Source organism: Hipposideros armiger, unplaced genomic scaffold (assembly GCF_001890085.2).
Source record: "Hipposideros armiger isolate ML-2016 unplaced genomic scaffold, ASM189008v1 scaffold_478, whole genome shotgun sequence".
NCBI classification, from domain to species: domain Eukaryota; kingdom Metazoa; phylum Chordata; class Mammalia; order Chiroptera; family Hipposideridae; genus Hipposideros; species Hipposideros armiger.
Genome location: NW_017731828.1, coordinates 1,361,703 through 1,374,497, shown reverse-complemented (window position 1 = coordinate 1,374,497; position 12,795 = coordinate 1,361,703). Strand labels below are relative to the sequence as shown.

Sequence of the window (12,795 nt, the reverse complement as noted above, 5' to 3'; positions counted from 1 at the left end):
AACACTGTTCTCTGAGGCATATACAGTAATACCTTGGTTTGCGAGCATAATTCATTCAGGAAACAAACTACTCATATTGCAAGACATTACTCGTTTACCACGTTAAAATATATTAGAAATGTTTGCTCTTCTTAACGGAAGACTCGCAAACCATGTTATTCACAATCCAAGGTTTTACTGTACCTCAATTTTTAAGTTTTTCTCCCAAATTTTATTATGAAAAACTTTAAACACACAACTAAGCTGAAAGAATTTTACAGTGTTTACCTGTATACCTACCACCTGAATTCTACCATTATTTTTATTAACATCTCTCCCTGATGTGATATATTTGTTATAACTGATGAACCAATATTGACACATTATTAGTAACTAAAGGCCACAGTTTGAGTTAGAGTTTGCTCTGTATGTTACACAGTCCTGTGGGGTTTGACAAATGCATAATGTCATGTATCTACAATTAGGGTACCCTGCAGAATAATTTCACTGCCCTAAAATACCCTCTGCTGACCTGTCGATTCCTCTCCCCTTTGCCCCAAACTCTGGCAACCACTGATATTTTTACTGTCTACGGTTTGTCTTTTCCAAAACGTCATAAATTGGAACCTTACAAGACATAGTATTTTTAGACTGGCTTCTATCACTTAGTAATATGCATTTATGTCTTTTGTCACTTTATAGCTCATTTTTTTTTTAAAAAAATCACTGAATAAATCTCCCATTGTATGAGCACACCACACTTTGTGTATCCATTAACTTACTTAATGACATCTTGGTGGCTTTCAAGGTTTGGCAATTATGAATAAGGCTGCTATACACATTCATGAGCCAATTGTTTATGGACATAAGTTAGGGTAATACCTAAGAGTACAACTGCTGGATCATCTGTTAAAATTATGTTCACTTTTGTAAGAAACAGCCAAATTGCCTCCCAAAGGGGCCACACCCTTTTGCATTTCCACCAGCAAAAATGAGAGTTTTTGTTCCACATGCTCCCAACATTTGGTGCTGTCAGCGTTTGGGATTTTTAGCCATTCTATAATATTAGGTGTGTGGTGGTATTTAATTTGTAATTCCCAAATGACATGAGAATCTTTTCCTATGCTATTTTCCATCTGCATATCTTTTGTTAGTATGGACTGAATTGCGTCTTCCCAAAATTCACATGTTGAAGCTGTAAACTCCAGTGTGACTGTATTTAGAGACAGGGTCTACAAGGAAGTAATGAAAGTGAAATGAGGTCATCAGGGTGGAGCACTGATTAGGGTCCTTAATAAAGGGAAACACCAGTGAGCTGGCTGTTTTTCCCTCTGTGCCTACACACAGAGAAAAGGCCATATGAGGACACAGTGAGAAGGCTACTGTCCACAAGCCGGGAAGAGAGCCCTCCCCTGGTGCTGAATTTGCCATAAGCTTCTTGAAGGCAGGAACAGTGTCTTCACATTTAGTCATCCTCAACAGTGACACAGAGCCTAGCACAAGTCATACACATAATATAAATTATGAGCTGGCTGGTTGAGTAGTGACATGAAGGAAGGGGCTGATATATCTCAAGGAAGAGTTTAGGGTCAAAGTCAGCACGAGAGGGCGGGGTTAGGGCTACCGGGGATGAATGTCAGTGGCACACAAATGGGGGCTAGCATCACACAGATGGGTGGGGCCAGTATCCTGCATGTGGTTAGAGAGGGACATGATTTCAGAGTTTGACAAAGGGGGGAACCAGAGAGCCAGAGAGGAGGAGGCTGTAGAAACACCTTGAGCTTCAACATCTCTCAGATTAAGTACTTTCTTCCCTGAGGAAGGAGAGCAAAATGCTCATCCATTCTCTACTGTGTCAGGGACCAAGTCACCTGATCTCTTTGTTCTTGTCTGTCTGACCCCCTGCTCTGACCGATGGACACCTCTTCTAAAACTAAATCCTGCCACTGAAAGAATTCAGATGATTTTTTTCCAACCCTAGAGCCCTTCTTGCCTTATCTTACTTAGTCCTTTACCCTCTTCTCTTCTCTCCATCCTTTCCAGAGACCCTGAGCTGAACCTCATCCTGTGAAAAGGCTTTTGGCATCACAATGAAGTTGATCCTCTTCTGGGTACTCCTGAACCTGCCCCGTGAGTGTCTACACATTTTTCTCTTTACTTGCCAGAGAGAAATTCTGGGGAAATCACGAAACATGGATAAAGACAGAAAGAATGTTCCAGACTACAACTGTAGGACTGACTCTCTACCCCTTACCACTGCCACCATCCTCACCAGGTTTCCTCCTGTCGCACAGCCTGCCTGCCGCACCGCAGGCTGATCATTGTATGCTTTCTGGGGAGGCATGGCCATCGAAACCCCAAAAACAGGCCTGCTCCTATGGAAGACTGAGGCCTGCCTCTGGGCCTGTCTAAAACAGGATTGATTCTGGCATGAGACAGTAAGAATTGGAGGCAGGGGTTGAAAGCAGGGGTCCAACTAATGGACACAGGAGAGCACTCGAGGCTTGGGTTTTGTCCAGGCATGACTCCAATGATTCAGGCAAAAACCTTGGAGGTAGTCATAAATCTTTCTCTCACCCCCCTCCACCCCGCCACCACAAACACACGTTCAATTTGTTTGGAAAATTTTGTTGACTCCATCTTCTAAACATATCCAAAATCCAATTACATCTCACCACCTCCATTGCTCACTACGGTCCCATCCACCATCTGTTGCCTGGATTATCAAATCATTCTCCTAACAGGCCTCCCTGCATTATACTCTCATACTCAAAAGTCCTCCATGAGGAAATTATCATCACCCCGTCATCACACATCACACAAAACCCTGCAGTGGTTCCACATTTCACTGAGGAGACAAACCCATGTCCTCACAGCACTCTCCAAAGCTCTGCAACCCTCCTTTCCTACTCCTCTCCCCCTCGCTCAGCACGCCAGCCCCATCGGCCTCTGGACGCTCCTGAAACAGGCCTTCAGACTCAGTACTCCAGCTGTTCCCTCCGCCTGCAGCCCCATTCCCCAGACATCTGATTATCTAACCCTCCCGGCTGCCTTTCATCGTCATCTCTCATATTGCCCACGAGGTCTATTCTGACTACCGATGTAATACTGCACAAGCCCTCAACACACACACACACCTGCTACTACTTTTCCCTCTTGTTCTACTTTTTTTCCACAGCACTAATCAGCACCTCACATATGTGTCATTTAATTATGCGTTCTGTTTATTATTGTTGACTGTCTCCACGCATCAGAATGTCAGCAGGGACAGTTCTGTTTTGTTCACTATACAGCCCAGAGCCTGGCACATACGAGGCGCAAAATATTTCCTTGTTGAGTGAATGGATGGTCTCTCCCTCCTCAGACTGCTAGCATTTGGTCTGTTCTTTAAACGGCACCTATTCTGCCTTGCACTGCTGTTGGGGGAATGGGATAAGATTGGTCAAACCATTTTAAAAAGGACAAAAATAGTTAAGTTCTCCGTGAGTTGATTTAACATGTATCCATTGAGCGGTGGAAGGTATTTAAGAAAGTTGGTGTTTTCATTTGTGGGCTGTTTATTGACAACTAAAAGGAAAAACACCTTTTATCTTTTGAAATAAATATGTTTCTATCATTTCCTTCATGTTTTAGAACAAAGTAAGCCAGTTTAAAAATTCAACTTACAGGCAAAGGTATTGGAGAGAAGGGTAGGGGGAACTGGAGCCTATTAAGTAATTTTACTTTTGTTTTTTTCCAGTGACCCCTGAAAAAAAATCTCCGAATGTCTTGTCTGTTTTTCTTTACAGTTGCTTTGGCCTTTGATCCAAATTATGCAAATGGTATTACTCCCCCCTACTTGGTCTACTTGCAATCTTATTACTTGCCCTGCACTGGAGTCCTGGTCCACCCTCTTTGGGTGATTACAGCTGCAAGCTGCAACTTACCGTGAGTAATAAGCCCCCCAGTGCCCCTCTATGCTTGGGGTTCTCAGCACAGACCCAGACCCCTGCCCGGGATCACTGCCCAACTACACGGGACTGGGGAGGCCTTCTGGGGGTGTGCATTAGTGTGGGGAGGAGCTAATAACAGCCCAGGGGATGGAGCACCCATCTCTGCTAAGGCCGCTCAAGAGCACCCATGTTGCTGCAGGAGCCTTCACGTGATACTGGGAGTTACAAACCCATCAAACCTCACTGAACAAAATGTACAGGTGGTTGGCTACGAGAAGATGATTCATCATCCACGCTTCTCAGTTACTTCCATTGAGAATAACCTCATGCTAATCAAGCTGAACAGATATGTTGAGCTCAATGAGTACGTGAGACCAGCCGACCTGCCCAATGGATGGGCCCCTGAAGACACCGCGTGCACAGTCTCCACCTGGGCCTACAACCTATGTGATGTCTGTGAGTGCCTTCAGGATAATACTCTTTTCTCAGAACTGGACATGCTTCACCCCTTCTCTCCTATTGGCTTCCACAATTATCCCTAGTCGTGTCTTCGGACCACTTTATTCAGCCTTCCCCTCTCCTTTCATCCTCCCTGTACCTCACTGAGGGGATCCTGCAACCTTTTCCCCCCACGGTAGCTTTCTATCATCTTCGCTTTCATATAAGATAGAAATGGTATTAAGTGTAAAGAAGACATATAGTGAATATAAATAACAATACTGTGCTATAATCACGCTTTCTAAGAGACTAGATCTTAATTATTCCTACCACAAAAAAAAGAAATGATAATTATGAGATGCAATCGAGGTGTTATCGCTAGAATGCTAATCATACTGCACTATAGAAATGTATCAAATCAACATGTGGTACACCTTAAATTTACACAGTGTTGCATGTCAAATACAGCTCAATAAATAAATTAAAGGAGTCAGTGATGAATTTAAAATAAGACAAATAATATACACGAAAGTTCAAGATTAATAAATAAAAATTCCATCTCAAAGGACACTCTATAATAATGTTTCGATTTCCAGATTTTTTTTTTTTTTTTTTTAGCTGAGCCATCCTGCTACCTGTTGGCAGCTCAGCGGCTGCTCAGCTTGGGCTGGGAATTGAACCGATGTTGCTCAGAGCTCAAACTCTTGAGCGAGCTCTTAACCAACTGAGCCACTCGGCCGGCCCTCGATTTCCAGACATTTTTAAGATAATTTGTTTTATTTCATTGCAGAGATCGCTCATATTTACATGTAACTTCCAAGGATTTAATCTATTTTATAAGGACACAGACACTTGTATCACGAGCAATTGTTAAGCTGACAATTTCCTGCTATCCTAGCTGCACAGTTATGATTTCTCTCAGTATTTGGTCTCTTTTCCTTTCTGCTGGGAGAAGGAGGAATAGGTTGAATAAGAGGGAAAGGAGAAAAAAAGGTTGGGTATCTAATAACTCTTAAGAAAGTTTTACTTCTGTCTTTCCTTTAGATAAGGACCCCAACTCCCTGCAGAATGTAAACATCTCCGTCATCTCCGAGACGCGGTGCCGCGATGGCTATAAAACCCACAACATCAAAAAAAGTATGCTGTGCTTGGGCATCGTACCAGGAAGAAGGCAGCCCTGCAAGGTAACGTGCTCTCAGCACCTTCATTTTCCCATTTTATTCTTTGTGTCTCTTGCCAGAAAGATAACTCGGCTTCCTTTTTCCTGGCAGGAAGTCGCAGCTGCCCCAGCAGTCTGCAATGGAGTACTTCAAGGAATCCTGACTTTTGCAGATGGATGCGTTTTGAGAGCTGATGTTGGCATCTACACCAAAATCTTTAGCTACATGCCCTGGATTGAAAATACAATCCAAAACAACTGAACTTCCATGGCAGGGATTCTGGACCATGTGACACAGCCTGTACCCGTGTCCAGCCTCACAATCAAATCTAAATAGACTCCTTGGGTTACTGTAGCATGCACACCTGTCTCACTTCCACCTGACAGAGTGGGTGACTCGTATATGTCTGTGCTGTGACTATGCATGACAACCCCCTAAACAGCAGTTCTCAACCTGTGGGTCGCGACCCCTTTGGGGGTCGAATGACCCTTTCACAGGGGTCTCCGGGTACTTGTATGTGGGCGTATCTGCATGTGGGCCTGGAGACCGACAGAGGAGCGGTGTCTCGGTTCCTAAGACCATCGAAAATATGTGTTTTCCGAGCCGGCCGAGTGGCGCAATGGTTAAGAACTCGCTTGGGATGCCAGAGGGCCCCGGTTCGGATCCCACATATGAGGGCCAGTGACACTGCCCTCCACAGCTAAGATGCTGAACAACAGCTCAACCTGAAGCTGGGCTGCTGTGAGTTGCCGGCGGCGTAGGCTGTAGCCCCTGTGGCAGTGGGTTGCCATGGGCTACCATGTGTAGCCAGCAGCCAGCGTGAGCGGCCAGCAGCCGCAGTGAGCGGCCGTCCAGAAGCCGGTGACTGATCTGCCTCGCCTGGGAAGAGCGCAATGATAATACCAACTTGGGCCAGTGAAGCAACGTCCTCCACAACTAGACTGAAGAACAAAACGACAGCAACTTGTCTGTTCCCCTTCCCCCAATTCCCCAATAAAAATATTAAAAAAAAAGAAAGAAAATATGTTTTCCGATGGTCTTAGGCGACCCCTGTGAAAGGTTGAGAACCGCTGCCCTATAATGAAGATGGCAGACTCAATACCCCTTAGGCATTCGAAGTTTATGAAATGGGGATTGTGTGCTAACAAATTAATCATTGACTTACTGGGGGGGAAAAAAAAAGGCCACCTGATAGCCATTTTGGGTGAGAAAACCCCTAGTACTTGCACTGAATTGGGAGCATGTGTAAGTTACACATGCTAATTGGAAACAGGAGGTTCTGAGGAGCGGCGAGCTAAATAGAAGTACGGGTGAGGGGAGAGGTTTAAGGACGGGGAGATTGTGGTGAGACAGCATTTAAGATTCTCCTTGCCCGTACAACTCTCAACACCAGGCACAGGTTCTGGCCATTCCTTTTGCAGCATTTTGGGGAGGGACTTGAGCCATGAGAGGTTAATACTAGAGTTCACTGGGGCTTATAAATAAGAAGTTCCAGCAGTAAATCCTGTCCTCTTTGGGGCTCTGAAACCCCTAAATCAATAAAGCCTAGCTTACAACGTAGAAGAACAATGTTTTGTGTGTGGATTATTAAGTGCTATTGTGAGAGCTTCACTTTCATGTATGTTATTAACGGAAATTTTAGCTCTGGGAGAAACATGATGTTTGCAGGTGAGTCTCTCAGCCTCTGGAGATGTTCTGCAGCTTGAAATGGTGCTAAGATTTCAAGAGGTCACACTGGTGTCCTCAAAGGCCAGATGATTCTAGGAGACGAAGCATATGTTCAGGGCACTGAATTTCATGGGCATCAGCTTGTTTTCTGACACTATCACCATAAGGTGACTTCCTTGGTTGGAAAATACATTCCTCTTCTGTGGAATACATAAGTCATTCAACTAGTTTAAGGGTGGTGGGGCTGGGAGTGATGATGGCAGGGAAAAGAAAATCCAAATCTAGAACATGTCACTTTCAGTAAGGACAAAGACCTACTCCCTCTACCATGGAAGAAGGGGCCCACCTACGACCACCTGGCTGGTGGGCTACCTGGGGTACAGTACTAGATCAGTGCTATATCAGGGCTGAGGTTGGTCACTGACAATGGAGAATCGGGTCTGCAGCAGTGGTGGCAACCAGGTGGGACTTGCAATAAGTCCCTGCATATGTTCCATTTGGTCCCATTGTTCCCTTTGTTTATGAAGCCATTAAAAAAAAAAGTTGCAAGAATGAGAAAGGACTTCACAGCCAATGTATTAAACACAGCCATGCATAAATGAGCTGACGTCTTTTCACCCCAGTGGACTGTTCATGGAGAAATCTCATTGAGGTCATAAGTGTGGGTTGAAGAAAGGCTGTCCAGTGCAATTGCTTGTGGAACATACCTCCTACAATCACCATTCACAAGGCTGAAAACCTAGGATCCCAAAACTTCATTAGTGTATCCCAGTTTATACGTGAGAAGCCCCCACCAAGTCACTATGGCTGTGTACTTAAGATCAAGAGACCTGAGTCCATCCTGAAGCCCTAACAATTATTATCCCATTATCAACTCCCCTCTTCCCGGGCCCACCTGTATCTAAGCCCCTACCTTCAATTAGACCCCCCGTTGCTCTCCTGCTCAGAAACGCTGAAATGATGGCGTATGGGCCCATTAATACAGGCTGTGTTTCTGCTCAGTACTCAGGAACCTGAATTATTAGAAAGATGTTCATCCTCCTTTCTCTGCCTCTCAAAACTGCAAGTAAAATTTTGAACTCTTGCTTTGTGCCCTCTGAGGACCTTCTAAATGAAAGATTAAGGAAGGAAAGAGGGGTAAAATTTGGAGGAAGTAAAGGGGAAGAAACATGATGCCTTATAGTTCTTCAAAGTCACACTATATCTAGTAAAACACTGAAAACTGCACCGACATTCTATATACATTTATTGATTAATTGAGCGGATGTCTGGGACAAAGGAGAATGAACAGACAGCTATCTTAGGTTCCTGCCGGTCCCAGAATTCCACAATCTGAAGACTGATTCAAACTACGGAGACAAGTATGGAGCAGAATCAGATTTATACAATCAGAAAACATATTACTTTTCCCTCCAAATGACATTTAATTAGCATAATTCTATTTCCATCCAGTCCTGTCGAATCCCAGGTATTTCAAAGTACTGAATGAGAAAACAAAGTTGAATATACTTTGTAATGACACGAGCAAACCAACTCTTATTGGCCTGAAGACAGCAGCAGACTCATATCACATAGACGAATATTTCCTATCTGAATAACGAGGGGATAACACAATCCATTCAATCAAAGCATTGTTTGTTAATATAATACTGAATGCCAACTGTAATCGAAAAAAAAAATAAGCACAACATTCTCAGATTGGATCACAAAACCAAACCAAACTAGAAACAATGGATTAACATATCAGTAACAACAACAACAAAAAACCAACAATAACGACGACAACCACAAAGCACTGTTGGAACCTCTAGCATCCGCCAGTCTAGGAGGGCTGGTTTAATCACCACGGAACCAAGGGCCTAGACAATGGTACCAAGGCACCGTTCATGGCACAAGCGAGGAGAGCCGCATCTGGGAAGTCTCCAGGGAGCTCTCAGGGGCCGAGGTAAAAGGGAACCCATCAGAGCAACGGTGCCTTCCACCACTGCAGCCAGAAGCTTGGCTGTAAATTGCTTCAAGAGCTGCCAGCAGAGGGCTTCAGCTTACCTTTAAGAGCAGATGGTCAGGTTGTCTGCGCCCTCCCATCCCGGCCGTCTCCCAGTGACGGTGTTCTCCAACAGAGGTGGGCCCTTCCTGGAGGAGGGAGAGAACACAGGTATCAAAATGTCCCCAGGGCTCTGGGCCAGGGTCTTAGATCCGCTCCCCACACTGCCTTTGCCTCTAAAGCTGGCCAGGTGTTCACCACAACACCTGAGGAAGCTGAGAGACGACCAACACCTGTGACTGATAACAGGCCCTCAGTCTGTACAGATCATGGAGAGCTGTGGGCAGATGGCACCCCCTGGTGGAAAAAAACCACCTCCCTCTCCACAAGGGCCGACGAAAGAGCGCTCGCCAGCCCCTCGGCACCACAGCCACCCACACCACCATTAGAGGCTGAGGAACCTTTCAAATGCCCTCTCCTCACTCACTCCCACCCTGCACCCCATTACCTGCTCACTTGGTAGACCAAATTCCTCCAAGAAACTCCGAGACGGAGAAGCTCTGACGCAGAGAAGCTGGGAGCTAGACGCAACCCCAGCGGCTCCCACCTCCGCACCTCTCTCCCACAATGCACCTCTCAGCAGGTGGTTCCTGGATCTTTGCAGGGATTGGACCTCCTTGCCCGGCCCTCCCCTTACTCAGGTGCAGGCTTTTTAGGTGTTTGGTAAGCCCTCCACTGTGGATTCCAGACCCTGGTCCTTTCTAGGCCAGGCCCTCTCTGAGGATCTTACTTTTAAAAAGATCCACCTGAGACTGCGGTGTGACAAGCTGAGGGGGTGGTGAGCACTGAGAATGGGGATCTAATTGCAAAAATGGGTGTTCGTATTCCAGGGGTGGGAGTGGGGCCCCACACATTGAGATATTCATTCGCCCCCTTTCTGAGCTCCCAGAATTTCTCCAGGTGCCTTTCCTGCACCCCTCTGGGCGTTGAGATTGGTATTTAATTGCGATCTACTTTTTCTGTATGCTGACCGTGGAGACAACAACTAATGCTGTGAAGTGCTTCCTGGATACCCCTGTCTTCTACTAAAGGCTTCACCTTAACTCTGATGTTTAATCCTCTGAGCTGGGTAGAGTTACTGTCTGTACTTTACAGACACAGAAACTAAGTATTAGGGAAATGAATTCCCCACAGCTCATGGGTGGTACAGCCAAGGTCTGCTCCCGAGTCCTCCAGAGTCTGGGGTTCATCGCTGTGCTCTGCAGGCCGCCTGTTTCACTGAGGGCAACAGGAAGCCGCAGGCAGGGTCTACATGCAGTAGAGTGGCCAGAAGGGAGGATCTGGGACCGGCAGGAAGCAGGCTTCAGGGGCTGTCAGGGCAGAGGAGGAGGAGCTTGGGTCTGTGGGTGGGAACCAGGGGTAGTTTTTATTCATCCACCCGGGGAGGGTTTCTCACTGTGTCTTTGCTGCAGGTGCAGTACAGGGTTCTGCCCTGGGTCACATTGGCCACATGCAGCCTCAGCTCCGTGTCATCGACCCGTGTGGCCTGATAATCTGCTCCAGGACGGGATATGACCTCCTTGTCCCCAGAACTCGGCAGAGCGGCCAGCATCTCGAGTTGCCCCTGGAGATCCTGTTGGTACCAGCTCATCCAGGGATACTGGGAATCCTTCAGGAAGCAGCGCAGGGTTTTGGCCTGTCCACGACGGACCAGGGCCCATCGGGGTCTTTGCTCCACAAAGCTTGCAGTGGCATCTGAAATACACAGGCAGGCCAGGCTGAAGGTACTGGGGGGGGGGGTCACCCCCAGAAGTAACTAGTGCAGCCAAATTTTTAAGAGGGGTCCCGTGAGCAGTGCCGATAAGAGATGGCTGGGGACAGAAAGGATACCTTCTCAGGGTGAGGGGCAATGCTTGGGAGGATCGTGGCAAGGCTGGGATCGGGGAGCAAAACTTTCTGTGCCTCCTGGTGCCTCAGTGACCCAGCCCCTCCATCCCTCCCTCAACCCACAGAGCGGCTTTCTCTGCCTGGCATCTCACCTGTACTCACGGCAGCCAGGAGCACCCAGCCCCACAGAATGGGAAGTGGTACCATTCCCTGGTCCCACAGGCCCTCTCCAGCAGGGCACTGGGACAGAGGGCCTTGGGACACGGGCCAGCCAGGCAAGAGAGCAGGATGCTGGACTGTAAGGCGGCAGTTAGTGACTGATGCTCTCTGGGCCTGAAACTCACAAGGGAGTGGCTTTTCCAGGAAACTTAATATCCTGTCTCATCTTCTCACTGATGCTCAAACATCAAACCGGTGAGCGTTTCCTGTTTCCTGTGCACCAACACCCACTCACACACACACATACGAGCACCTCCAGGGGTTCACTGAGTGCCTTAGTGAAGGTACGTGGCCCTGCACCGTCTCAGCTGTGTCCCAGGGATTCCTAAGACATTGGTTCTGAATTGTGTCTCCGATCTTCCCAAAGGATTAAAATATCTCGGTGTAACCAAGGGGGACACTAGTAGATTGAACAAAGACCTCTGTCCTCCTATGCTTTACAAAGGGGCAGAGGCTGCTGGAAGGCCACATTGGGCAGTAGACAGCAGACGTTCATCTATAAGGGAAATACAAATACAACATAAGAGGCTTAATTCCTTTTCATAGAGCACTTACTTTAGAAAACTTGTTCTTTTTCTGTCTCTATGAAGTGTATATGCTGTTTTGAAAGCTAAGCAACTTACTGCCAGAGTTAAGACCCAGGAATGTCTTTCTGAAGGACCTGTCATCATCTCTTTGAACTATACACATCAAGGAACATGAGCCGAACTTGACTTAGAATGGATGTCTCACACCAAGTTGCAGAATGACTCCCTGTCACCAAGATATGTCAAGTTTATTGTGCCCTTGGCTAAAGCCAGTTAGCAAACACAGAGGGACACCCCAATTACCCAGTGACTCTAGGATGAACTTGGATTAACAAAGGGCCCTGTCAGGCCCTGTCATTTGGGGACCAGTTATTGCTCATCTTGAGAACATGTGTGTAATGGTTGTGTCTGCTGGCCAATATAAAAGGCAGACATTTCTTCCTGTCTCGGCAGTCACTTAACAGAATGACTGCGATGTACACCATCCTGATTAGATGCTTACTCGGTAATAAAACTGCTTTTGCCCCTCAACCTGTGTAGCTGTGAAACTAAAGAGGTAGATTAGGCTAAGCTGTGCTGCTCTGTAGGTTAGGTACATTAAATACATTTTGACTTACCATATTTTCAATTTATAATGGGTTTATCGGGATGTAACCCCATGGTAAGTTGATGAGCATCTGTAACATATTATAAAGCCTCTATAATTTAAAGTGTGGGACTGTTGCATGAATAGCTAGTGATACAGAGTAAAAAGTACATAAATTGTCCCATACACATGAATGAGTTTAGTATATGTTATAGGTAGCATCCAAAAACAATGACAGAAAAAAAATATGGACTATTTAATAAATAGTATTTGGCAAGTAGGTAGTCATCTGAAACAAAACTAAGGTGGTTCCCTACCTCACATAATAAGGCATAGAAAAAAATAAAAATGATTTATCACTTTGCAATGGGGAAATCTTTAACTAGGTACACATGATTCAAAATCCAGAAGTCAT

The 12,795-nt window shown here is 46.0% G+C and overlaps 1 protein-coding gene across 1 annotated transcript; it reads left to right on the top strand.

The window, feature by feature from the left end:
• The first annotated feature begins 2,069 nt into the window (after positions 1-2,069).
• On the top strand, positions 2,070-5,770 carry PRSS58 (serine protease 58). The gene is made up of 5 exons (XM_019666751.1): positions 2,070-2,109; positions 3,768-3,906; positions 4,111-4,367; positions 5,394-5,533; positions 5,621-5,770. Exons 1-5 carry the CDS (start codon positions 2,070-2,072, stop codon positions 5,768-5,770), a joined length of 726 nt encoding a protein of 241 aa, XP_019522296.1.
• The last annotated feature ends 7,025 nt before the right edge of the window (positions 5,771-12,795 follow it).